Genomic DNA, 26,706 nt, shown 5'->3' on the forward strand with positions numbered 1-26,706 from the left:
TCAAGGCAATGACTACCCCAACTCCTGACTGGTAACTATACATCTCCCCAAGCATGTTAGGACTATCCCCTGGAACTGCTGGTTTAAGGACAACGGACTGACTGTAATCCTCCCCCTGAATTGCAGACACATACCCCTGGTCAAGAACACCCCAACTGGACATTTGCCTGTGGCCATATCCCCTGCTTGTTCTTGGATGTTGTCACCTTCTGACCGAGGCAGGAGTCCTTGACTGGCTGCTGTCTCCTCGGTAAGGTTAACCAGCCTAAATCTCCATGTTGTTGTTTCCTGCTTGCTGCAAGCACAGTGCATTTGCTGGATAAGTTGCTGGCGCACAGAGCAAGCATGAGGTTGACACCGCCTTTCTGTAAGATATGCATCTCTGAGATTGAGGGCTGCTTAGCAGCAAGGCGCAATGCCTGTGGCTGCACGAAATGGCAAGGCAGGGAAGCAAGCAAGCAGCCCTGACATTCAATCAACTGGGCGTCTGTCCCTACACACTGCAACATTCAGAGCTCGTTGCTGGTGTGCCCTGCAATGTGCTTTCAGAGCGCACTGCCAGGATTGTCTGGATAGGTTGGCAGGTGCCAATTTCCATGGATGAGGAGCACGTGGACCTCGATCCTTAGGCTTCAGTTTGAGAACAGGCAACATGGATGTTTGAAGCAACTGGTTTACTGAATCCCCCAGGTTAATGACCTTGGTTTCCATGTTGAGTTTCCCTGCAGTCTAGCTTGTTTGGCGAGTTGGTTAAGATTGGAGGCTGAGTAATAATGAAGTGCATTGCAGTGTTCACACGGTGGTTAACAAGTATCAATCCTCATTTCATTGGCACCCTGTGAGAATCCTGGCATGCCACTGAAAAGCATAAAAGATGGATTGATTTGGAGATGCTGGTGTTGGACTGGGGTGTACAAAGTTACAAATCACACAACACCAGGTTATAGTCCGACAGGTTTAATTGGAAGCACAAGCTTTCGGAGCGCTGCTCCTTCGTCAGGTGATTGTGGACCTTGTCAGACTTCCTACCTGATTCTGCCACATCTCTCCTGTCACTCAATCTCTGCCCACTCTGTACATCAAACTGCCAGTTCGAAATAACACTGTGCATCAAACGCCCAGCTGAGATGCACTGTGCATACTAAAATCCCTGTTCTGAATATCGTGTATACCAAACAACACTGTACACAGCAAACTCCCAGCTGAGTTACACTGTGTGCATCAAAATCCTTGCTCTAAAATCCTTGTCTACATGAAACCCCCAGCTCTAAATAACCTGTGTAAATCAAACCCCGAGCTGAGTGAACATCAAACTCTCGACTCCGAACAGCAGCGTACATCAAATTCCATCTGAAGTCCACTGTGTACGCCAAGCTACCAGCTATGAACAGTCCTCTGAGCAAAGTTCCAGATCAAAACAACACTCTCTACATCAAACTCCCAGCTGAGTTACACTGTGTGGATAAAAGTATCAGCTCGAAATAATCCCATCGAGCTCCTAGCTCTACACATACCAGGGAACATCAAACTCCCTGCTGAGCTCCATTGTGTAGTCAAGCTTCCAGTTCAAAATAACCAGACCCTAGGTGCGTTACAGTGTACATCATACACCCGGCTCTGTGTCACCCTAGAAGCAGAGTTTATTCTTTCTTTCATTCAGGCTTGCTTTTGTTTCGCAATCTATTGGTTCAACATCATGTGGTTAGGTATAAGGCCATTTGAAAGATTCCTTCAGTTGCATGTGATATTTTCTTTCCGGCGAGTGTTGAGGGTATGACCCCGCAGGTTGTGATTTGAGGAGTGACATGTGATTGTGAGGTACGGGGCAGAGACCGTTTACAGTGACTGAAACAGGAAGACAGCAGGAGTTTAGGAGCGCAGTTCGTCATGAGCAGTTCCACATGAAATGCAAACATTTCGATTAGTTGCACCATGGTGATGACATGCTCTGAAATTGGTAATGTATGGAATTATTAAATTAAATTCTGAACGTTATTGATACAAGATATTATTTTTTGGGATAAAACTTGATAGTGAAATGTATTGTTAAAAAGGTGTGGATTCATTAAAATTGTGTGCGACTGAAATACAGGATATTTATAACTTCGAGCTATGAATGCATAGTATTCATACAGTGATATTGTGCTTAATCTGGTGATTTTAATTGAAAATTTAAAAGAACATTAAGCTTTTTTTAGTGCTTGATTTTTCAAGATAATCACATTGTGGGAATAACTTAGTTTGTGGTAACAGCTTTTGTAAAAGTTCTTCTATTTGCTCGTTCTAAGAGAACAGATACAATTACTCTTAACATCAGCGTTGATCTTCACAAATGCATTTACAATATCATAGAGAGCTCAAGAATATGACACGAATCCGAATGAGCAAGTCAGGAAGGAACGTGGTGGCAATTCACTTTGGATATTCAAGATACAAAATAAATCTTTTTTAAAAAGAAACAAAGAAGATTGTAAAGAGAGTTCACAGTTGTTTTCGTGTATCTTCCTCCTTAAAAATTATTTCTGAATTTTTTGTTTCATGGGATGTTTGTTTCCCAGGTCTAGTTGACCTGGAGAAGGTGGTGGTGAGTCCCTCTTCTTATACTGCTGCAGTTCTACTGGCCTGGGTACACCCACAATGCCATTATGGAGGGATGTCCATATCTTCAACTGGGCAACAAAGTTGGGCAGACAAGCAGAATGAGAGAGAAATTTATTTGAGTAGTTTGCTTTGAGGAAACAAACTTAATATATTTGCCTTTAATGTATGTGAGGGCACAGGATTGTGTACATCACAGTTATAAAATTTCTGTAAGGAAATATGTGTTTATATGAAACAAAAACAAAATTTGCTGGAAAAGCTCAACAATTTCTGTTTTTGTTTCTGATTTCCAGCATCCATCGTGTTTTCTATTTTAATTTTATGTCAATAAGAGCCTCCCTGACCAGTGCTTCTAATTCATGTTGAGAGTCGCCTGCATCTGGCACTTTTCCTTGCACTCCATTTGTTACTTTTGGCATAATTTTGTTGGACAACGAAGAGAAATGTCCACATTATTTTAATGTGGATGGTTTGCCATCCCCCAAATGTGTAATTTAAAAGAGAGGATGTTGAGTCAGGGAAAGAGGTATTAAAAGGATGTTAAGTTGGTTTTTAAGATGGTGTGGAATGTCAAACGAGGGTGAAGAGGTCTCAGGTTTTTACAGCGAGAATTCCACACAGCAAGCACTCAGGTGAAGACAGGACTTCCTACCAGTGGTGAAATGAAAGCTGGGAATACCAGGTTCAGAGAAATGGACAAGCTGAGGAGGGGTGAATGGGATTACAGATCTTGAGGTGATTGCTAAGAAAGTTGGGGAGGGGAGTTGAATTTATCCAAGAGTGTAACCACAAGCTTAAGGAATTTAAATTTGATGTTAGCAGCACCAAGTCCCAAAACCAACGCGCTTCACTCCTGACATAAGTTGATTTTTAAAGTTTAAACAAGAAACAGGAAGCAAAACAGTTGCCTTGGCTCAATAGTAGCACTGGCATCTAATTTAGATGGTGATGATTCAAGCCATGCTCAGGAGAGTTGTAATCCAGGTTGACCACTGATTACAATACTCAGTGAATGCTGTGTCAATGTAAAATAACCCAAAATGTTTTTCATAGTAGAGTGTGGGAGATGTCCCACTCACCCAGTCAATGTTTATCCATGAACCAATATTGTTAGAAATTATCTTACTCATTCGTATTTTGGATCTTGCTATGCAGTTGTTATGTTTCCATGAATATACTTGTTAAAAAAAGTGTAGTAATTCTTTGTCTAAGAAATACTCTGTGATGCTTTGAAGTCTTGAAAGGCATAAAGTTCCTTCATCATGTTAGGGCTTTGGAAGCTCTGTCATTGTGTATGTTTAAAGCAGAGATTGACAGACCTCTAAATACCCCGGAGCTGAAGTGATATGGGGATAAATGCATTGAAATAGTTGATCAGACATAATTGAATGGTGGAGGTGACTTGATAGGCTGAATGGCCTACTCCTGATATATTCCTAAACTCTGTGACTCGGCCAGTCGTGGTGCTGGATATTGGAGCTCTTCACTAAAGTATGTTCTGTAGCCTTGCTGCCACCAGTGCATCCCCTAAGCTGTGTTCAAATGGAACAGAACTGATTCATTAGCTGAGAAGGATGGGGAAAGGGTTCAGTGTGTGGTAATCAGCAGAAGATTTTCATGTCCATGTTTTATCTGATGCTATGAGTTGTCAGGAGTCAGCGTTCAAGACTCCTTCCTGACAGTATACCATGTGCCACCACCTCTGATGGTGAAGGACATATTCAGGGATAGTGATGGCAGTGTCTGTGACATTACACAATATGATTTGTCAGGCTGTTGCTTGACTGGTCTGTGAGATAGCTCTACCATCTTTAGCACAGTTACCAAATATTAGTAAGGAAAACTTACTCCAGGTTTGGCAGGACTGTGTGTTTTATCATCATCATATCTTGGCCTTTGGTCCATCCAGTTCCATTCCTTTTATCAGACTTTGTGACAGTTGGATACAACTGAATGACTTGCTAGGCCTATCCAGAGTCAACCACATTGTTGTGGATCTGGAGTCACACGTGGGTTAGATCAGGTAATGATGGCAGATTTCCTTCTTAAAGGGAGTTAATGGTCAAAATAAGTTTTTATGACAATGATTATTGTTGTTTAACTTCTAATTCCAGGTATATTGATTTCACATTTCACTATTTGCTGTAGTAGGAGTCAAACCCATGTTTCCAGAGTTGGGGGCAGAGTTAGAGGAAGAATAGAAATGTGGAGCAGTCTGTATGGAGAATCGGCATAGGCCACTTGGGCCAAGTGGCCTGATGCTGACTTGCAGATTCTGTGTAAGCCACGGTCTTTAAAAACTTACCAGAGTTTACATTGTTGTTCATACCTTATGTTTTTGGTCTTTTTAAGGTTCTCAAACATCATTCAGACCATTCTCCAGGTTGGTGTCATTTTATGGACCATTTTTGGCAAACCATCATTACATTTGTCTATAATTTCTTAAGATAGAATGTCCACCTTTGCAGAAGGACAAGCATTTTTTCCAGAGCACAGATGGATAGTTCCTTTACAGTTAATGGGCGGTGGTTCAACTTTCAAGTCTAAAAGATACATAATATGCAGAGAGTTTTGCAAATTGCCATGTGGAGCAGTGTAATGAATGAACTTCAAAGTTGATTGGATATTGGTGATTGGCTCTAATATAGTGTAATGTGAATTTCAATAAGGTATTTCCTATAAGGGATCAGTACCAATGACATAGGGTAGAAGAGAACCTGAAAGAGAGTGGGAAAACATTAACAACAGGCCAGACAATTAAGATTTGCACAGTTGTTACAGGTAAATGCACATTCGAATGTTGAACCATGTTGACTCATGGTTTATGTGTAAGTATCTAATCTATCAGGAATTTCTTTGGTGTACTTCTAAGGGGTGGCTTATGTTTATTCATTGCATTCCATCTATTGACCTTCAATATATTCTTGGCATGCAAACCCAAAGCTCATTGTATTTTCTGAGTCCACTTACAAAACACTGTTGACATAAAATGAGATTGTCCATTTGTTTGCAGATAAAATTCAGTCTTTTAATCTGAAAATGATGTCACTTAGCCTAGGAAATTGGTGGTGCAGTGTCCATGACACTGGACAAGTTCTACAGAGGCCCAAGCTAATGTCCCGGGGACACGGATTCAAATCCCCCAATGGAATTTAAGTTCGACTAATTAATTAACCTGACGCTAAAAGTTGGTTTCAGCCATTATGACACCTATTATATAAAAACCTGAAATAAAAACAAAGTGCTCGATGAATTCAACAGGTCTGGCAGCATCTGTGGAGAAAGAAATAGTTTAAAATTTTTAGTTTGATTAAGACTTTTCTTCAGAGCTCCTACAGAAATCTATTTTGTTTACTTTCGGGAAGTACATCTGCAGCCTTGATATGTTTGACTATTAACTATTTTCTGAATGCAAGCACCCAATTGTACTTAAGAACCACAGAAAAATGTTATAGGAGTAAAACCGGATAGACCACCCAGCATCAACTTGGGCACAGGAACTTACAGTGGTGCCAGCATCAGCTCCTTCATCAATAATCTTTCCTCTATTGTAAGGTCAGAAGTGAGGACATTTGCTGATAATTGCACAAAATTCAGTTCCATTTACGGTACCTTAGATATTGAAGCAATCCATGTCTGTGTGCAGCAAGGGTTAGACAGCATTAAGGCTTGGACTGATAAGTGATCAGGAATGTTCGCTCCGTGCAAATGCTAGGCAATAGCATGCTCCATCTGGAGAGAATCTAACCATCTCCACTCAACATTCAATTCTGACATTACCTGCTCTCAATATCCTGGAAGGAGGTGTTACCATCGACCGGAAATTAAACAGGAACTGCCATATTAAAAACTCTGCTACAGGAGCAAATCAGTGGCTGGAAAATCTGCAATGCGTAGATCATCTACTGATTCCCCAGAAGCTGTTCTCACAAGGCACAAGTCATGAGTATGATGAAATACCCTTTACCTACCTGTGTGAGTATGATTCCAATAATAATCAGGAAACTCAAAACCAAACAGGACAAAGCAGCTCATTAAATCACCACCCCATGTACTACCTCAAATGTTCACTTCCTCCATTACTGACGCACAGTAACACAGTGTTTAGGATATGCAAGGTGTAGCAACTTACCAAGGCTCTTACATTCCAAACCTCCAACATCTACCATCTAGAATGACAAGAGCAGCAGATGCATGGGAACACTACCATTTATGTGTTTCCCTCCAAGCCACATACCCTCCTGCCTTGGAACTGTCTCACGTTTCCTTCACTGTTGCTGAGTCAAACTCCTGAAACTCCATTCAACACAGCACTGTGGGTGTTCCTACTCCCAAAGGAATCCAGTCATTCAAAAAGGCATCTCATCACCACTTTCTCAAGGGATGGGCAATGAATGCTGTTAGACATTGCTCACATCCAATTAAAGAATAAGAAAAGAGTTGAAGGTTTCAAGTCTAGAGTCCATGTGAATAACTTCTATTTTAAAAAAAAATTATGGTGCCATCAGGTGGAGTGATTTGGATAATGTTGGCAATTGGTTTCTGCCAGACAGTGGAAAAGGTATCTGGAGTGGCATTGCTCAGCTGCTGTTTTGAACATTATCCATAAGTAGTGATTGAGAACGTTAGCAAATGTTGGCATGGCTGCACAAAGACTGACAGATCAAAAAGGCCCTAACAAAAAAGGTAAATGGGCAGGTTGAAGGGGTTTTGAACAATTAAGGTAGGGAGTGGGATGTACAAAGAGCCATACCAGCAGAATGTGAGCAAAATAGGACTGGCGAGCACAGAAAATAAATTGCAGTAAGGGAGGAAATTGATGGCAAGGGAATAAATGGAATTATAAAACCTAAAATGCTTGTTAAGCTTTAAAATTAGGTAAAAATGCCTGTCAGTAGTGCCTGTGATAAACTGGGAGAGTTAGAGGTAATTGTGAGTTGGGGGGAAGCAAATAGAATAGGGTTTGCTGAGACACAGCTCAAGAAAAATCAGACTTGGAATTCAACATGTTTCAAAAAGACAGAAAAATAGAAAATTGGAGATGGATTTTCTGTACTTATTTGAGATAATATACTTACAGTTAAAAAATGTAGCTGTTAGCTAGTCAAAAATATGACCGAGGTATAGACAGTGATAAAAGGTAATACAGCATCAATCACAGTAATAAATGATGTTTACCAACCACCTAATAGTGGGATGAAGGTAGAGGAAGAAACATACAGGCAAATTAGGGAATTGGGTTATAAACATAGAATGATAATATAGAGAGATTTCAATTACCATGATTTGAATTGGGAAGAAGTGATAAATCAAGGAGATAAGGGAATGAAGTTCCTAAAATCTTAGCATGACTGCTTTTTAACTCACTATGTTGAAATCGTGAGATAAGAAAAGATTCAATATTGGATCTAGTGTTGGGAAGTGAACCAGAGCAGATAAGCTCAGTTTAATTTGGGGAATATCTAGGCACTAGTGATCATACGTTTTACGATGAGAACAGTGAAGAGCATAATGATGTAGAACAATAAAGAAAAGCATTTAAAATAGTATTCAGCAGATTGCAGGAATAACATAATCTGCTAAAAGGAAAGAATATATTCAAGATTTCGGGACTCCATGGATGGAAAAAGATATAAAGGATCAATTGAGAGTTAAGAAAGAGTGTTAACTACATCAAGTAAATAGACAGCAAAGGATTACATCACAGCACAGAATGTGAGGAGGTTCGGATAAAAGTTTTAAAAATTGCAAGGCAAAGAAATGCACTTTTTATTCTTTCATGGGATGTGGACATTGGAAAAAAAAACTGGCATGTGTTGTCCATCATAACTGCCAGTGAAATGTGTGGCTCATTAGGACATTTCAAACAGCAGTTCAGAGTCAGCCACAATTCTTTGAATCTGGAGTCACATGTCGGCCAAGGCAGGTAAAGGTGGCAGATTTCCTCCCTTAAAGGATGTTGATGAACCAGGCAGATGTTTATAACAGACCGATGGTTTGTCATGAGCAGTGTTAGTGAGACTCTGGTTATGTTCCAGATTTATTCATTAATTTAAGTTGTACCAGCTGCCATTGTGATCTGTAAACTTGTGGTCCTTGAGCATTAGCATGTGCCTTTGGATTACTTGTCCAGTGACTGAAAAATTATCTAGAAACAGAAAACAAATTTTTACTAACACCTCAATAGAAAAAAGGAAAGCTGGGATGGAAACTGGACTCAGAATGGAAAGTATTCCAACTTTTGTGTGCATCAAGTCATAGAGGGTAGATATAAAATAATTCACAAATGACTGCTAACTAGAATCAAGGCCAAAACAGAATAGGAGTAAATGACTGTTATTGAGAGTCACAGACTGTAGGATTGGTGTTTCACAAGGATCAGTACTGAGACCACTGCTGTTCACAATTTGCATTAACAAACCTGAAAAAAAGTGTGGCTCTGGAAAAGCGCAGCTGGTTAGGCAGCATCCTGAACAGGAGAGTCAACATTTCCAACATAAATTCTTCATCAGGAATGTGGGGGTGTCCCAAGGGGGCTGAGAGATAAATGGGAGAGGGGTGGGACTGGGGCTGGGGGGATGTTGGCTAGGAATGTGAAAGATGGGTGAAGGTGGGGATGATGGTGATAGGTCAGAGAGGACAGTGGAGCTGATAGCTGGGAAGGAAAATGGACAGGTGGGACAGTTCAAGAGGATGGTGCCGAGTTGGAGGGTTGGATCTGGCATAAAGTGGGAGGAGGGGAGTGGAGGAAACTGTTGAAATCGACATTGATTCAATGTGGTTGGAGGGTCTCAAGGTGGAAGATGAGGTGTTGTTCCTCCAGTTGTTGGGTGGCTAGAATTTGGCGGTGGAGGGTGCCTGGAACTTGCATGTACTTGGCGGCGTAAAAGGGAAGTTGAAGTATATTTGGCCACAGAGTGGTGGGGTTGTTTAGTGTGTATGTCCCAGAGATGTTCCCTGAAATGTTCAGCAAGTTGGCATCCTGTCTCCCCAAAGTAGAAGAGACCATGTTGAGAGCAACAGACACCATAGATGATGTATCTGGAGGTGCAGGAAGACCTCCGCTGGATGTGGAAGGATCCTCTGGGCCCTTTGATGGAGGTTGGGGGGGAGATGTTGGAACAGTATTTACATCTCTTGTAAGGGCAACGAAAGGTGCCTGGTGTGGAGAGTCTGTTGTTTGGGAGACGTGGACATAACAGTGTGAATGGTCTCTGCGGAATGCTGAAAGGCATGATTAGGGAAATATATCTCTAGTGGTGGGATCTGACTCTAGGTGGCGGAAATGGTGGAGGGTGAAGCGTTGTATCCGGAGGTTGGTGGGGTGGGAGGTAGGACTGGGGGGCTGTGTCCTTGTTGAGAGGGGTGGGGATCAAGGGCGGAGGTGCCGGAAGTATAGGAAATGCGCTGGAGGGCATTGTTGACCACATCAGAGGGGAAGTTTCTTGAAGTAGGAGGCCATTTCCGCCATCTACGGTCAGACCCCACAACCAGAGGTATATTTCCTCCCCCCCCCCCACCCTTGTCTGCATTCCGCAGAGACCTCCGCGACTCCCTTGTTAGATCCCCCACCCTCCACTCTCGGCACCTTTCCTTGCCAACATAAGAGGTTTAAAACCTGTGGCCACACTAAGCACCCCCCCCCCCACACCTCACTTGCATCGAAGGCCTCCAGAGATTTTCCTGCACCTCCAAACACCTCATCTACCGTGTGCATTGCTCTCGAGGTGGTCTCCTCTACATTGGGGAGATGGACACCAACTTGCAGAACATTTCTGGAAACATCTCTGGGACATGCACTAAATAACCCCACCACCCTGTGGCTGAATACTTCAACTCCCCCTCCCATGCCACAAAGTACATGCAAGTCCTGAGCCTTCTTCACCGCCAATTCCTAGCCATCCGACAGCTGGAGGAAGAACATGTCATCTTTCACCTAGGGACCCTTCAACCACACGGAATCAATGTTGATTTCACCAGTTTCCTCATCTCCCCTCCCCCCACTTTATCCCAGTTCCAACCCACCAACCCGGCACCGCCTTGATCTGCTCTACCTGTCCGTCTTCCTTCTCACCTATCCACTCCACCCTCCACTCCACTCCGATCACCACCCCCCCCCCAACTTCATCCACCTATCGCATTCCTTCCGCTCCCCCAGCCCCACCCCTCTCCCATGAATCTCTCAGCCCCCTTGGGGCACCCCCGCCCAACATTCCTGATAAAGAGTCATGGAGATGTACAGCATGGAAACAGATCCTTCGGTCCAACTTGTCCATGCCAACCAGATATCCCAACCCAATCTAGCAGCACCCAGCCAGCACCCGGCCCACATCCATCCAAACCCTTCCTATTCATACACCCACCCAGATGCCTTTTAAATGTTGCAATTGTACCAGTCTCCATCACTACCTCTGCCAGCTCATTCCACACACACACCTTTCCTCCCATGCGCCAGGAAAAACAGCCCTTGCCTATTCAACTCTCCCTATACTCAAATCCTCCAACCCTGGCAACATCCTTGTAAATCTTTTCTGAACCCTTTCAAGTTTCACAACATCTTTCCGATAGGAAGGAGACCAGAATTGCACGCAATATTCCAACAGTGGCCTAACCAATGCCCTGTACAGCTATAACATGACCTCTCAACTCCTGTATCAATACTCTGACCAATAAAGGAAAGCATACCAAACGCCTTCTTCACTATCCTATCTACCTGTGACTCCACTTTCATGGAGCAATGAACCTGCACTCCAAGGTCTCTTTGTTCAGCAACACTCCCTAGGACCTTACCATTAAGTGTATAAGTCCTGCTAAGATTTGCTTTCCCAAAATGCAGCACTTCACATTTATCTAAATTAAACTCCATCTGTCACTTCTCAGCACATCGGCCCATCTGATCAAGATCCAGTTGTAATCTGAGATAAGCTTCAAGTTAGTGAGACCTAATTTCCCATGCATAGAGCTATGATGACTATTCCTAATCAGTCCTTGCCTTTCCAAATACATGTACATCCTGTCCCTCAGGATTCCCTCCAACAACTTGCCCACCACCGACGTCAGGCTCACTGTTCTGTAGTTCCCTGGCTTGTCCTTACCGCCCTTCTTAAACAGTGGCACCACATTAGCCAACCTCCAGTCTTCTGGCACCTCACCTGTGACTATCGATGATACAAATATCTCAGCCTCCCACAGAGTTCTAGGGTACACCTGATCAGGTCCTGGGGATTTATCCACTTTTATGCATTTCAAGACATCCAGCACTTCCTCCTCTGTGATATGAACATTTTTCAAGATGTCACCATCTATTTCCCTACATTCTATATCTTCCATGTCCTTTTCCATCGTAAATACTGATGCAAAATACTTGTTTAGTATCTCCCCCATTTTCTGCGGCTCCGCACAAAGGCCACCTTGCTGATCTTGAGGGGCCCTATTCTCTCCCTTAATATAATTGTAAAAGCCCTTTGGATTCTCTTTCATTCTATTTGCCAAAGCTATCTCATGTCCCCTTTTTGCTCTCCTGATTTCTCTCTTAAGCATGCTTTAAAAAAGAGAGCATATGCTCCGATGTTGCCTGACCAGCTGTACTTTTCCAATGCCACACTTTTTGTCTCTAATCTGCAGCATCTGCAGTCCTCACTTTTTCCTATCATTTGTAAATTTGTCAATCATTGCAAGTGAGGAAGATGGTTACTACGGAGGACTCCATCCAATATTAATGATACTAAATCAACCTGCAGAATGGGCAAAATTCAAGAACTGAGCATAATTTTTTTAATAGATATTTTTATTAGAAATTTAACATTTTTACAAGTTTACAAAAATAAACAAAACTCTAAAGTACAAACATTGTGTACAACTAACTCTTAAATATATAATAACCAAAATTTAACAAAGTAAAAATACCGAGAAAAATAAACAAAACTCAACTAACTACTAATCTAACCTACAACTAACCAGAGTGTATATTTAAGTCTCTTACATTATTCAAATAAGAGAAAGAGAAAAAAAAACAGCGGATAACACAGAAATTGGGTAGTGAGATACATGCTCAGAATGTATTAACAGCAAATGTAACAAAACCCATATTCGTGCGGGATTCCTCTCCCAAGGGGCCCCGGACCAGCCAGGTTCGTAATCTCAATTAAATAAAAGCCCTTGTTAGGATAGCCGAAATATCTGTATTCATATAATTCAAGAAGGGCTGCTATATTTTATAAAATAATTCGGTCATTCGGTGCACCATTTTTGTAAGGAAGTCAAGGGGAATACATTCCATAATTAATCTGTGCCAGTTTGAAAGTCCAGGGGGGCCCTCAGCCACCCAGTCCACCAAAATATTTTTCCTTGCCCAGAAAGAGGGAATAGAAAATAGTCTCTTCCCGTACATGTCCAGGGAGGGAGCATAAGTTTTTTAAAAGAATTTCCAGGGTGGAAGCAGGCCATTTGGCCTCACAGGTCCATCTGAAGAGCATCCCACTCCCCCCTCCCCCACACCATCCTAACCCCGGAACGATGCATTTCCCATGGCTACTCCAGAGTCGGAGAGTGTGCTGCTGGAAAAGCACAGCAAGTCAGGCAGCATCCAAGGAAGCTGAGAATCGACGTTTTGGGCATAAGTGCTTCATCAGAATACACATTGCTGATAAAGGACTTAAGCCCAAAACGTCAATTCTCCTGCTCCTTGCATGCTGCCTGACTTGCTATGCTTTTCCAGTACCATACTCTTCGACTCTGATCTTCAGTCCTCACTTTCTCCCATGGCTAATCCACCTAACCTGCACGTCCCTGGATTAGATTAGATTAGATTACTTACAGTGTGGAAACAGGCTCTTCGGCCCAACAAGTCCACACCAACCCGCCGAAGCGCAACCCACCCATGCCCCTACATTTACCGCTTACCTAACACTACGGGCAATTTAGCCTGGCCAATTCACCTGACCCACACATCTTTGGACTGTGGGAGGAAACTGGAGCACCTGGAGGAAACCCACGCAGACACAGGGAGAACGTGCAAACTCCACACAGTCAGTCGCCTGAGGCGGGAAATGAACCCGGGTCTCTGGCGCTGTGAGGCAACAGTGCTAATCACTGTGCCACCGTGCCGCCCACATTATGGACAATTTAGCATGGTCAATCCACCTGACCTGCACATCTTTGGACTGTAAGAGGAAACCGTAAACCTGAAACATCTGACTGTGTGGAGTTTTCACGTTCTCCCCGTGTCTGCGTGGGTTTCCTCCGGGTGCTCCGGTTTCCTCCCACACTCCAAAGATGTGCAGGTCAGGTGAATTGGCCATGCTAAATTGCCCGTAGTGTGAGGTAAGGGGTAGATGTAGATGTAGGGGTATGGGTGGGTTACGCTTCGGCGGGGCGGTGTGGACTTGTTGGGCCGAAGGGCCTGTTTCCACACTGTAAGTAATCTAATCTAATCTAATCTAATCTGAGGAAGCCCACAGAGATGCAGGGAGAATATGTAAAATTCACACAGATAGTAGCCCGAGGCTGGAATTGAACCCAGGTCCCTGATGTTGTGCTAACCACTGAGCCACCATGCCACCCTAAGAATGAAATATCAAATTTGGGTAGGAAGAATAACAACGTGATTTTTACTTGGAGGGTATAAGTATAGGAACAAAGGGAGTTCAGGGTATCAATATATCAGTCACTAAATTTGCACCATTGGTAAACTAGACCATGGAATAAAAACAAAACAAGCACTATATTACTTTCCAATTCTTTCTCTCTGGAAAGGTAGGGAACTTAGGCTAACCCTCTATCAGATAGTAGTTAGATCATATTTAAAACCATTGGAGTTCTGCTCATTTTATTGTAAAGAGAACTAAGATACTAGGGAGGCTGCAGAAAAGATTTACAAGAACGACACCACAAAGGCATGGGGATATACATTAGGAAAGGATGAATAGTCTGGATCCCTCTGTTTTTTAAAAAAGAGCCTGAATCTGTCGTGACACTTTTAAAAGATTTGGTAATACAAAGGAAGAAGGTCATAAATATAAGATAATAAGAATTCCAAAAAGGAATCAGGGAGAGACTTTCTTACCTAATAATCGGTGAGAATGTCAATCTTAGTAGCACAGTAAGTGATCAAAGCTAATGATAAAGATACATTTGAAGGGATGGAAGACAAGCATGTGAGGAAGGAGGGAGTAGAGGATTACGGTGATACATTTTGATTAAGAAGGATGAGAGCAGGCTCAAGTGAAGCATAACAAGTGTAGTTTTGTTGGGCAAAATGGCTTATTTTTGTGCTGTGTATCCCAGTTAGATCTGTTTAGAGATGAATCACCTTCATCATCTCCATACTCCTCAAAAATTGGTCTTGATCCCCTCCATGTGAACTCACTATCCCTTGGTAGATATGGAGTAATTATTGAAGTGTACACTCCACTACCTCTCTCAGTCCTTACACTGCAGCTGTCAGACTGCTTAAGGAACATCTGATCTTAACCTCTGTCAGATAAACACGAGAAGACCAAGGCATCATCTTTGTTCCCATCAGTGACCTCCATTTATGTCTCCATCCTGGACTGTTACTGCTCTACCAACTTTGGCACCCTTATCATGTCAGCCATGGTTTTGACCTTGTAGTCCCTCACTTGTAAAACAAATGCTGCTTTGACCTCCAGACTGTCAACACCTCTTTCAATCCATCTATTGTTAAAACCTTTTTATACATCTTTATCATCCCCAAACTTTACTTAGCCATACTTTTCCTAGTAGGAATTTCATCCTGCATTATATCTAGCTCACTAAAGGTCTGCTCAATCGATCCCATTTCAAAAACAAAGTCCTATCCATAATCTTTCGTCCATGTGGAAAATGTAACTTTTTCTTGAGAAACCCTGACACAGGTTAAAAAGTAGACAGCAGACATATGGGTGTCCCACACTGCTATTAGGAAAGATATTTGGATGCATGTTACAATGGTCACAGTGGTGTCTGCTTCATTGTCAAAAAATGGGAACTGTTCTTCTACATTCTGACTTAATTTACTGTTTGTCATTTGTTGCAGATGTTTGGAACGTGTTATTACAATAGTTAGGGAATTACGAGTCATTGAGAGCCTGTCCTTTGGCCGCATGTTGTGGGTTGAAGCTTTTAATCTGGGGCAGTTTTTAATGTTGAAACTTAATTTTATTAAAAAAGATGCTCATCGATTTAAATAATGTATCAAATTAAAACTGAAGGTTCTGAACAGTGATATAAAAATAGTGCTGTGCTTCAGACAGCTTACACTAAACTCACAAAACACAGTCCAACTCCAGGGCCAGTTGTGAAAGAGGGTAAGGGGAGAGTGGTTATAAAACATGTTTCACACAATCAGGTTGTCCCAAAGCTCTTCACAGCAAGTATGATCCTTTTTACATTGTAATCACTGTTCTAGTTTGTGGAACTTTGCAACCAATTCTTGTACAGGAGACTCCGACAAACAGTAATGGGATAAATAATGAGATAATCTGTCTGTGGCGATAATTAATGTTGGTATTTGTCAGGATATTGGGATAACTCTTCTACTCTGGAAGTAATGCTGTGAATTCTATTACTTTCACCGAAAAGGGGAGATAAGACCTCAGTCTAATCATAGAAATGTAGAATGGTCTTAGCACAGAAGGGGATCACTTGGCCTGTCGTATCTATGCTGGCAACTTGCCTAGTTTTATTCTTCTGCACTTTCTTTGCTCCTGCAATTTTTTTTCCTCTCTTCAGATAATTATCCAATTGTATTTTGAAAACCACAATTGGACCTGCTCCCAGCAGACTTGCAGATAGGATTTGGAATGCACTAACTACTCACTGCATAAAAATGCTTTTCCTCATGTCACCATTGCTACTTTTGCCAGTCACGTTAAATCTGTGTCCTCTCTTCCTTGATCCGCTCACCCATTGGGGGGAACTGTGTTGCTGCTGGTCTAGGTAAGAGTGAGCTTGCTTGTGAGTCTTAATAACCTGCATTTGTGCCCAAAAGGACGTCATCTTTTATCCTGAAGGCATTGGCCACAGCTACCTTTCTTGGCTCCCTCTGTCCACAAGTCACATGCTGACTATCCAGTAGAAAGAATTGCTACTGCATGGAAACATGTCCTTTGGCCCAACAAGTACATGCCAACCTTCAGAAGAGCATCCCACTCAGACCCATCCTCCTACCCTATTCCTGTAGTGCTACATTTCCCATGGCGAATGCGTGTAACCTACAAATCCCTGGACACTATTGGCAATTTAGCCTGGCCAATCTACCTAACCTGCAAAACTTTGGACTGTGGGAGGAAACCCATGCGGACATGGGGAGAATGTGCAAACTCCACACAAGCAGTTGCCAGAGGGTGGAATCGAACCCAGGTCCCTAGCGCTACGTTATCCTATCAAGCTTGGTGGGAGGATCTCTGAGGGTGACTGTATCTGCCCTGGTGGTATGTTCTTTTTGAAAGGTGTGATAATCTCTCCTCTAACTGTTGCTGCTCTTGTCTCAGTAATGGGGAGTGAGGTGATCTCACATCTGCATCAGTCTGAGCCAAGAGGCAGATTATACGGTCATGTAACTAACATGCTTAAAAAAAAGACTTGCCTTTTTCCTGGAACTTTCATGACCTCAGGATGTCCCAAAGCACTATACAATCAAGAAAGAACTTTTGAAGTGCACTTGCTGTTGAAAAGGAATGTGGCAGCCAAATACACGGTAAGCTCCCACGAACAGCAATGTAATAGCGGCCTGGTGATCTCTTTTTTCTGATGCTGACTGATAAATAAAAGTTGGTCAGAGAACTAAATTAACTCCCTTCCTGAAGATAACAAATGCTGGAGATCACAATGCGTCAGGCAGCATCCATGGAGAGAGAACAAGCCAACGTTTCAAGTCGAGAGCTCAGTGAAGTGTGGAGGGGCCAGCATTAATGCTGTAGTTTAAGTAAGGGGAGGGGATGATTGCTGGGGGTAATGGGTGAGGAAAAGATAGTTCAGTTTAGGTATTCGGAATGTGAGAATAGCAGAACAATGGTGTTTCTCCTGCCAGATTCGAAAGGATAGGAAGTAGGATGGGGTAGGGAGGACATGATAACAAGCTAAAAGAAAGGGAAGAAATGTTTACAGTTTAAAGGTGTGGAACTCAATCAAAATTCAGATTCCATTTGATTTATTATTGTCACAGGAAGTGAGGTACAGTGAAGAATATTGTTTTGCCTGCCAGCCAGATAAATCATACCTTACATATGTACGTCAGGGTAATAGAACAGAATGCAGAATATAGTGTTACAGCCATGAGAGGGTGCAGAGAAAGACCAATGCTAATGTATGAAAGATCTAATAACCACAGGGAAGAAGCTGTTCTTATACCATATAATATCAAAGATTTTAAATGTGAATCTGAGGATCCATACAAACATGAATATGTACAATTAATTAAAATAATTAATAACAAAGCCCTTTACTCTGTTTAATGAAGCAGCTTCTAGGCCCTTTTTCATTGCTGTGCTGATATTAAAAGCTATTGAAGGAAAGTTTTTATTTATATGGGGTCACATCTGAATGAAAAAGAACTAGGTGTGGTTATGATGTGTGACCCTGCCCCTTTAGCACATAGTTTGTTGAACACATTAATTAGACTTATAGGTTAAAAAAGGCAAAGTCATTGATAATTGTTCTAATTCATATACTCCACATGACTCACGTCTTTGGAATAAAAGGGAAAGCATTAGATGTGTGAGGAGTATTATGAACTAGAAGATAGGTATGTGGAGTAGATATGAAATCTCAGTGTGTCATTTTGGAACAACTATTTGTTGAGGAACCTGGGTGAAAGATGGAGGACTCTAGCTCAGAAATCTCCCACACTTGAGAAAGAATCAGGAGAGAAGTCTAGATTTGAAATAAATCTGTGCCCCATGTGTTCATCATATTATCCACCAGCCCTGCTGGATCTGTCTGTAGACAGATACACGCCATTAAAAAAAATCCATGTTAGTATCTAACATGTTTTGAACTGAATATTGTTTCATTATCTCTCCTCTCTACCTATATCAAAATATCGATATCATCTATCAATTGAGGAGAGACTAACTGGATGTTTATGTGAGGTACCTTACCAAAGTCTTTCTGAAGGTTCACTGAGCATCACAGCCGGGTCTACAGGGGCCAACTGGATCTCCCAGTCACTACCCATTTAGCTCCCCCAACCACTCCCTTTCCAACATGACCATCCTTGGCCTCCTCCATTGCCAAACAAATCATACTGCAAATTGGAGGAACAACACCTCATCTTCCACCTGGGCAGCCTACAGCCCTAGGAAGACTGTTCCCTCCGCGACTACCTCATCAATTCCGCACCCCTCCAGCCACCCACCTTCCCCTCCCGGTACCTTCCCCTGTCACCACAAGAATTGCAAAACCTGTGCCCACACCTCCCCCTCACCTCCATCCAAGGCCACAAAGGAGCCTTCCACATCCATCAAAGTTTCACCTGCACTTCCAGACATGTGCTTTACTGTATCCGTTGCTCCCAATGCAGTCTCCAGTACGTTGTGGCGACAGGATGCCTACTTGCAGAGCACTTCAGAGAACATCTCCGGGACACCCACACCAGTCAACCCAGTGGCCAAACACTTCAACTCCCCCTCCCAATTTGCTGAGGAAATGCAGGTCCTGGGCCTCCTCCATCGCCACTTCCTAACCACCTGACGCCTGGAGGAAGAATGCCTCATCTTCTGCCTTGGAACCCTCCAACTCCATGGCATCAATGTGGATTTCACCAGTATACTCATTTCCTTTCCCTTCACGTTATCCCAGTTCCAACCTTCATGACCTGTCCTACCTGTCCATCTTCCTTCCCACCTATCTGCTCCACCCTCTCCTCTGACATATCACCATTACGCCCACCTCCATCCACCTATCGCACTCTCAGCTACCTTCCCCTCCCCTCCCCTGCGCCCCCTCCTCTCATTTATCTCTCCACCCTCGAGGCTCCCAGCCTCATTCCTGATGAAGGGCTTTTGCCCAAAACATCGACTCTCCTGCTTCTTGGACGCTGCCTGACCTGCTGTGCTTTTCCAGCAACACACGTTCAATTCTAATCTTCAGCATCTGCATTCCTCACTTTTGCCGACAGCCTGTAGGACTCAACATTGAGTTCTCCCAATTTCAAATAATCCCCCTCCCCATCCCCCGAATCCCTTCCCATCCCCTCCCCATCCTTTCCACCGCTCCCAACCACCAACCGGATTCATTCCTTCTATTGACCAACCAGGTCATATCTTATACCTGTCTTCACCTATCCCCACTTCACCACCCTGCCCCCACCATCCCCTTTTATCTGCAGCTCCACCCCCCCCACACACACACACACCCACTCCCAGTCCTGAAAAAGACTTCTCCACCTCCTGATGCTGCCTGGCTTGCTGTGTTCTTCCAGTCTCCTGCCTGAAATGTCTGAAAATCTCGACAGGCAATATCAATCAAGTTACCCTCCTCCACCTACATTGCAACCTTGTAAGAAAGTTCAATCATGTTGTTAAGCCAAAACAACGTCTTCAGAAGCCATATTGAGTATCTGATAACTTATTTGTTATGGCATCAGATAGTGAAGATCAGTTTAATAAGTGGTTTCATTTCTGGCTCTGATAATTTTCTCAAATGACTGCTTTGCGTTTTCAGAGGATTAGGGTTCGAGGATTCATAGGATTGCCATTGGAATATAGCTTTGTCCCAGTTGTCCACTGGTGTTCAACATATGTCAAGTAGAAATGGTCCCTCTTGACTCATTTGTGAGAGCCCCTCACAAACATATTGTGGGCATGGCACAAAATAAAACCAGTTTCATATGAAATGACTTGTGAATTGGTTAGATGAGTAGAAAATAAGTAGGAATGAAAGGGCTAGGTATGAAATAACAGCATGAAATGGCTGGATGGGGTTGGTTAGCTCAGCAGGTGAGATAGCTAGACAGAGGTGCTTAGCAATGCCTGTAGCATGAATACAATCTTTGTATCAGTTGTGAGAGTTCTTTGATGCCGCCTCTTCACTTTGCCCCATAAAGATATTGCAGTGTAAGCCACAATCTTGGACAAGGAGAATGTGAGAGGGATAGAGAAAGGGATTTTAAATGAACAGTAATAAGAGCACTAAGCATAAAATGTATTGGTATGACGAAAAAAATTATGTTTAATTTGTTTTCAAACTTCTGTTTCAGATGGATTTAACTGCTCCTATGTTCTCTGATGTGGCCATTTAAGAATTAGAACAATCAACTAAGTTATCTAATGTAAGTGCTTTGAGTAATATTATTTATTGAAAAATTAGAATTTGCAGTAAATAACATTAAAAATTAAAAATAAAAGTTATTCTGGCAAGGATTTCTGTGAGTTGCAAGACATCTACTGCGGTTTACTAATAAAGAGTTCCTTTAAATCAATTTTGTCACATGCTAGACATATGCTTTTCCTCACTGTGCTAAAGTTGATCAGTAAATAATACTTGTATTTGTATCATGTCTTTCAGATTAAAATGTCTCTTAATACTTTATAAAATTAGCTACAGTGTAGAAAAACTACAAAGTATCAATTAACTCATCTCCATCCTTTAGTACTGAAGCAGTGAAATTTTAAATATTTGATGTGATTTTCAGCTTGTGGAAGCCAGTGTTTTTGCACTGATTGGTTTACACAAGGCGATAGCAGATAGGAACTGGATGAATGCTAATGAGATCATTCTGAATCATGATTATATAGTCATTCTGAAAAAACTCTCTCAGCAAAAGAAATGTCTTAAACTCTCTTCTAACCTATTGAGGTTTTGTTTTCCCAAATACATGCTTTCTGTGGGGACCCTCGCCTGCCTGAAGTATTGATCAGGAAGTTCTGAGGCCCTCTACAAAATTCTCCACCTGTTAATTTTAATGATTTCCTGAGATGTGCTTACAGCAGATGAGACTCTCTGCCATAAATTGCATTTACAAAATATGAGGTTCTGGCATTGACTCCCCCAGTAACACGCATAGTTGTTGCTAAAAGGGGCTCCTAAAGCATTTTAAACTGAGAAAGAAAGAAAAAGCCCCATTGATAATATTCTGTCTCCAGTCAGCTAATGGGTTGAAGAATATTATTGTTCTTGAGATGTTAAAGGGACAAATTACGCAGATAGTTCTGTTGTCAGAATTCTGATTAAAAATTTGAAACATTAACTTTGTTTTCATGGAATCCCTACATTGCAGACAGAAGCCATTTGGCCCTTGAGTCTGCAGCTATCCTCCAAAGAGAATCTAACCATGACTCATCATCCCAGCCTATCCCTGTAACCCCTCATTTCCCATGGCTAATCTGCCTAACCTGCACAATCCTGGACACTATTGGCAATTTAGCATGGCCTATCCACCTAACCTGCACATCTTTAGGCTTGAAAATGAGAAGACTTGACGATGATCAATGTTCAGGATCATGAACACCTACATTGATCCAACCAAATTATGTACTCTGATGAAGAACTGAGATAGACAAATTTGAAAAGTAAAAATTAGATTTAAAAAGTGTTTTTGTTTATCAAACATTAGTTCAGATTTGTAATAATCCACCAGGGTATGTATTTGAACTAGGAAACATAAACAAATATGTCTTCAATGAGTCAAAGTGTTAAAGGATATAGGGAGAAGATGAATGAATCACTGAAAAAGTAATTGGCATTTTGAGTGAAAAATCATTTCCTGTTCCTAAGAGTCCTTTCCTATGCTAATGGTTTGAAACAGTGTGACCAGAGTATGTCTAGTTGCAAGTCATGAAAATGTTTGAAATATATGTTTATACAGATTTCTGCACTCTGCCTACTGGAACGGGCACAACTGAGAGTATTAAGGTGAAGGGAATACTTAGAATATGGCAAGGAATCTGGATTTGTCAAAACTCACAGAAGACGAAGCCCAACATGTCTTGCATGTTGTTCAACGAGATCTGAATCTACGCAAGACAGAAGAAGATAGACTTGGGTAAGCACAGCTAAGCAAATTGAAAAAGAGAAAGCAATGTGAAGGCCCATAAGACAGGACTTGGGTCTGACTGAGGAGAGCAGGAGTGAAACTGACCCCTTTACGCTCCAGAAAGGTTGGGTTTTAAATCCTTTAACTCTTGAGAAGAAAGATCAACTAAGACAGAATAGGTGTTCCATAGACTTGATGTCCTGTGAGAAAGTTGTTGAATTACACAAGTGCAATTTTATAAGTGATGCTGAGATGGGAATGAGGAACCTTGATAACAGTGTATTTTGAGTGGGACAAGAACCAGTTCTAGAGTATCAAGCTTGATGTTCACAGCACTTAAGGCCCAAAGTTTTTTTTTATTTCTGATTGCTTCTGAGGTCAGGATTGGATTTATTTGTGAATCATTCCGTGTGAATTTGGTAGCCCCTCCTAATTGTTAGTAGATTCTCACAAGAAAAACAGCACTGCTGCCTCACAGCACCAGAGACCCGGGTTCAATTCCCGCCTCAGGCGACTGACTGTGTGGAGTTTGCACGTTCTCCCCGTGTCTGCGTGGGTTTCCTCCGGGTGCTCCGGTTTCCTCCCACAGTCCAAAGATGTGCAGGTCAGGTGCATTGGCCATGCTAAATTGCCCATAGTGTTAGGTAAGGGGTAGATGTAGGGGTATGGGTGGGTTGCGCTTCGGCGGGGCGGTGTGGACTTGTTGGGCCGAAGGGCCTGTTTCCACACTGTAAGTAATCTAATCTAATCTAATCTAATCAAACCACTGAAGGAAAATGTTTCAGAGCTGCAGTACCAGTTAAAGAACCCTTATAGAATATAGAAAAGTACAGCACAGAACAGGCCCTTCAGCCCACAGTGTTGTGCCGAGGATTAATCCTAATCTAAAATAAAGAAACCTAACCTACGCACCCCTCAATTCACTGCTGTCCATGTACATGTCTGGCAGTCACTTAAATATCCCTAATAACGCTGCTTCCACCACTGCTGCTGACAATGCATTCCATGCATTCACAACGCTCTGCATAAAGAACCAACCTCTGACGTCTTCTCTATACCTTCCTTCGAACACCTTAAAACTATGACCCCCTCGTGCCCATCTATCCTGCCCTGGGGAAAAGTCTCTGACTATTGACTCTATCCATGCATCTCATCACCTTGTGCACCTCGATCAGGTCACCTCTCTTCCTCCTTCTCTGCAGAGAGAAAAGTCTGAGCTTAGTCAACTTCTCCTCATAAGACAAGCCCTCCAGTCCAGGCAGCATCCTGGTAAACCTCCTTTGCACCCTCTCCAAAGCATCCACATCTTTACGAGAATAAGCCAACCAGAACTGGACACCATATTCCAAATGTCGTCTGGAATATTGTAGAGCTGTAGCAAAACCATGCAGCTCTTAAAATCGATCCACCTGTTAATGAAAGCCAAATCACCATATGCTTTCTTGACAGCCCTATCCACTTGGGTGGCAACTTTGAGGGATTTATGCACTTGAACACCAAGGTCCCGCTGTTCCTCCACACTGCCAAGAATCCTGCCTTTAATCCAATATTCAGCATTCAAGTTTGACCTTCCAAAATGCATCACTTTGCATTTATCCAGGTTATACTCCATTTGCTATTTCTCAGCCCAGCTCTGCATCCTGTCTATGTCGTGTTGCAACCTGCAACAGCCCTCAATACTATCAACAGTACGTCCAACCTTTTGTGTCATCGGCAAGTTTACTAACACACCACTCAACCTCCTCATCCAAGCCATTTACAACAGCTACAAAGAGCAGAGGCCCAAGAACAGAGCCCTGCGGGACACCACTAACCTCCAGGCAGAATACTTTCCATCTACAACCACTCTCTGCTTTCTGTCAGCCAACCAATTCTGAATCCAGACAGCCAAATCTCCCTGTATCCCATACTTCCTGACTTTATGAATGAGCCTACTGTGGAAAATCTTATCAAATGCTTTGCTGAAGTCCATATACACCACATTCACTCCCAACCTTCATCAACCTGTCTCGTCACCTCCTCAAAGAACTCCATAAGATTTGTGAGGCATGACCTGCCCCTCACGAAGCCATGCTGGCTGCTTTTAATCACTGTATGCTTTTCCAAGTAGTCATAAATCCTATTCCTCAGAATTCTTTCCAAAACCTTGCTGACTACAGACGTAAGACTGACTGGTCTGTAATTGTCAGGGATTTCCCTATTATCTTTCTTGAAAAGAAGAATAATATTTGCCTCCTTCCAATCCTCTGGTGCGACTCCCGTGGAGTGTGAGGAAGCAAAGATTTTCGCCAGTGGCTTAGCAACCCCCTTTTTCACCTTCCGGAGCAGCCTGGGATAAATCTTGTCTAGCCCTGGGGACTTATCAATCTAAATATTGGCCAAACTTTCCAGCACATCAACCTCCTCAGTCTCAATCAGTTCAGGCCTGTATCCCAGCTCCTCAAAGTTCTCATTAACAACAAGATCTCTTTCCTTAGTGAAATCCGAAGCAAAAAACTCATTTAGGGCTTCCCCTATCTGCTCAAATTCCATGCACCAGTTCCCTATGCTATCCCTGACCAGCCCAACTTTCTCCCTGATCATTCTCTTATTCCCCACGTATGAGTAAAATGCCTTTGGGTTCTCCCTAATCCTTCTTGCCAAGCCTTTTTCATGCCCCTGTCCTGGCTGTCCTCAGTCCATTTTTGAGCTCCTTTTTAGCAATCCTGTAATCCTCTAAAGTTGTGCTAGAACCTTGTTTCTTCCCCCTTACATTAGCTGTCTTCTTCCTTTTGATGAGAACCTCCTCTGTTCTCGTCACCCTAGCCTCCTTAATCTTACACCTTCTTGCCTGTCTCAGAGGAACAAATTTGTGCATCACTTGCAACAACTGCTCTTTAAATAGTTTCCACATGTCTGTTGTGCCCTTTCTGTGGAACAATTGCTCCCAATCTCTATTTCCCAACTCCTGTCATAATTTCCCTTTCCCCAATTAAATATCTTCCCATGGTAACTGCTCCTTTCCCCCTCCATGGCTATGGTAAATGTGAGGCAGTTGTGGTCATTATCACCAAAGTGTTGTCCCACCACGAGATCTGACACTGGTCCTGGCTCATTGCCGAGCACCAAATCCAAAATGCCCTCTCCCCTCATCAGCCATTGTGAATAACAAAACCCTCCTGATCACAACTGAAAAAAACTGCTCCATCCAAGCCATCTGCACTGAGCAGGTTCCTGTCAATATTGGGAAAGTTGAAGTCACCAATAACAACAACCCTGCTACATCTGCATTTTCCCAAAATCTGATGGCCTATGAGTTCTTCAATCACCCTCCTGTTATTAGGGGGTCTGTAGAAGACCTCCAATGAGGTGGCTGCTCCCTTGCTGTTTCTAACTTCCACCCATACTGACTCAGTAGACAAACCTTCCTCGACAACCTTCATTTCTGAAGCTGTAACGCACTCTCTGATTAGCAATGCTACACCCCCTCCTCTTTCTCCCCCCTCCCTGTTCTTTTTAAATGTTCTAAACCCTGGAACATCTAGCAACCATTCCTGCCCCTGTGAAACCCATGTCTCCGTTATTGTCAACATCATTGTCCCAAGTACTGATCCATACTCAAAGTTCATCATTCTTATTTCTGACACTCCTTGTGTTAAAGCAAACTTTAACTGATCCCTTTGTTTCATCACATGAAAAACCTCCCTGATAGATTAACTACATCCTGTCTGTGCCCCATTTACAACTAGCGTCCTCTCAGATGTGTAGCTCTGGTTACCAACCCCCCCCCCCCCCCCCCTCAAAACCTCTTGAACCAAACAAACAAATCTCCTACTCACAACATTTGGAAATATTTGCAAGAATTGGGCTGCATTACTATTTAGAATCAGTTTTTCCAGCTCATTGTTCATTGAAACACTGGGGTACAAAAAGAAGGCCTAATGCTGGTTCTTTTTGCTATACATTTATTGAATTATTCTTGAAGGGTAGAATCTTATCAATGTTTGATTTGAGCAAAGGCAGAAATCATTTACTCAGCAAAAGTCCACTCATGGATGCTCCATTTGGGTTCCTTCTGGACCATTCAGCTCCAAGACTCATTACTGCCTTGGTCCAAACTTGGACAACAGTGCTGAATGTCAGAGATGTCA

General features: G+C 42.6%; 1 protein-coding gene across 3 annotated transcripts in view; it reads left to right on the top strand.

Annotated features, from left to right (window-relative positions):
- Window positions 1-1,854: 1,854 nt before the first annotated feature.
- LOC140481980 (melanophilin-like) overlaps window positions 1,855-26,706 on the top strand; it is a 122,111-nt gene continuing 97,259 nt past the window's right edge. For all 3 annotated transcript variants that reach the window (XM_072578763.1, XM_072578765.1, XM_072578764.1), the window contains exons 1-3: window positions 1,855-1,957; window positions 20,801-20,872; window positions 22,409-22,585. In XM_072578763.1, coding sequence (XP_072434864.1) covers window positions 22,476-22,585 — 110 coding nt within the window. In that variant the 5' untranslated portion in view covers window positions 1,855-1,957; window positions 20,801-20,872; window positions 22,409-22,475. The remainder of the gene's footprint in view (window positions 1,958-20,800; window positions 20,873-22,408; window positions 22,586-26,706) is intronic.

This window comes from Chiloscyllium punctatum, chromosome 10, assembly GCF_047496795.1.
Source record: "Chiloscyllium punctatum isolate Juve2018m chromosome 10, sChiPun1.3, whole genome shotgun sequence".
NCBI lineage: Eukaryota > Metazoa > Chordata > Chondrichthyes > Orectolobiformes > Hemiscylliidae > Chiloscyllium > Chiloscyllium punctatum.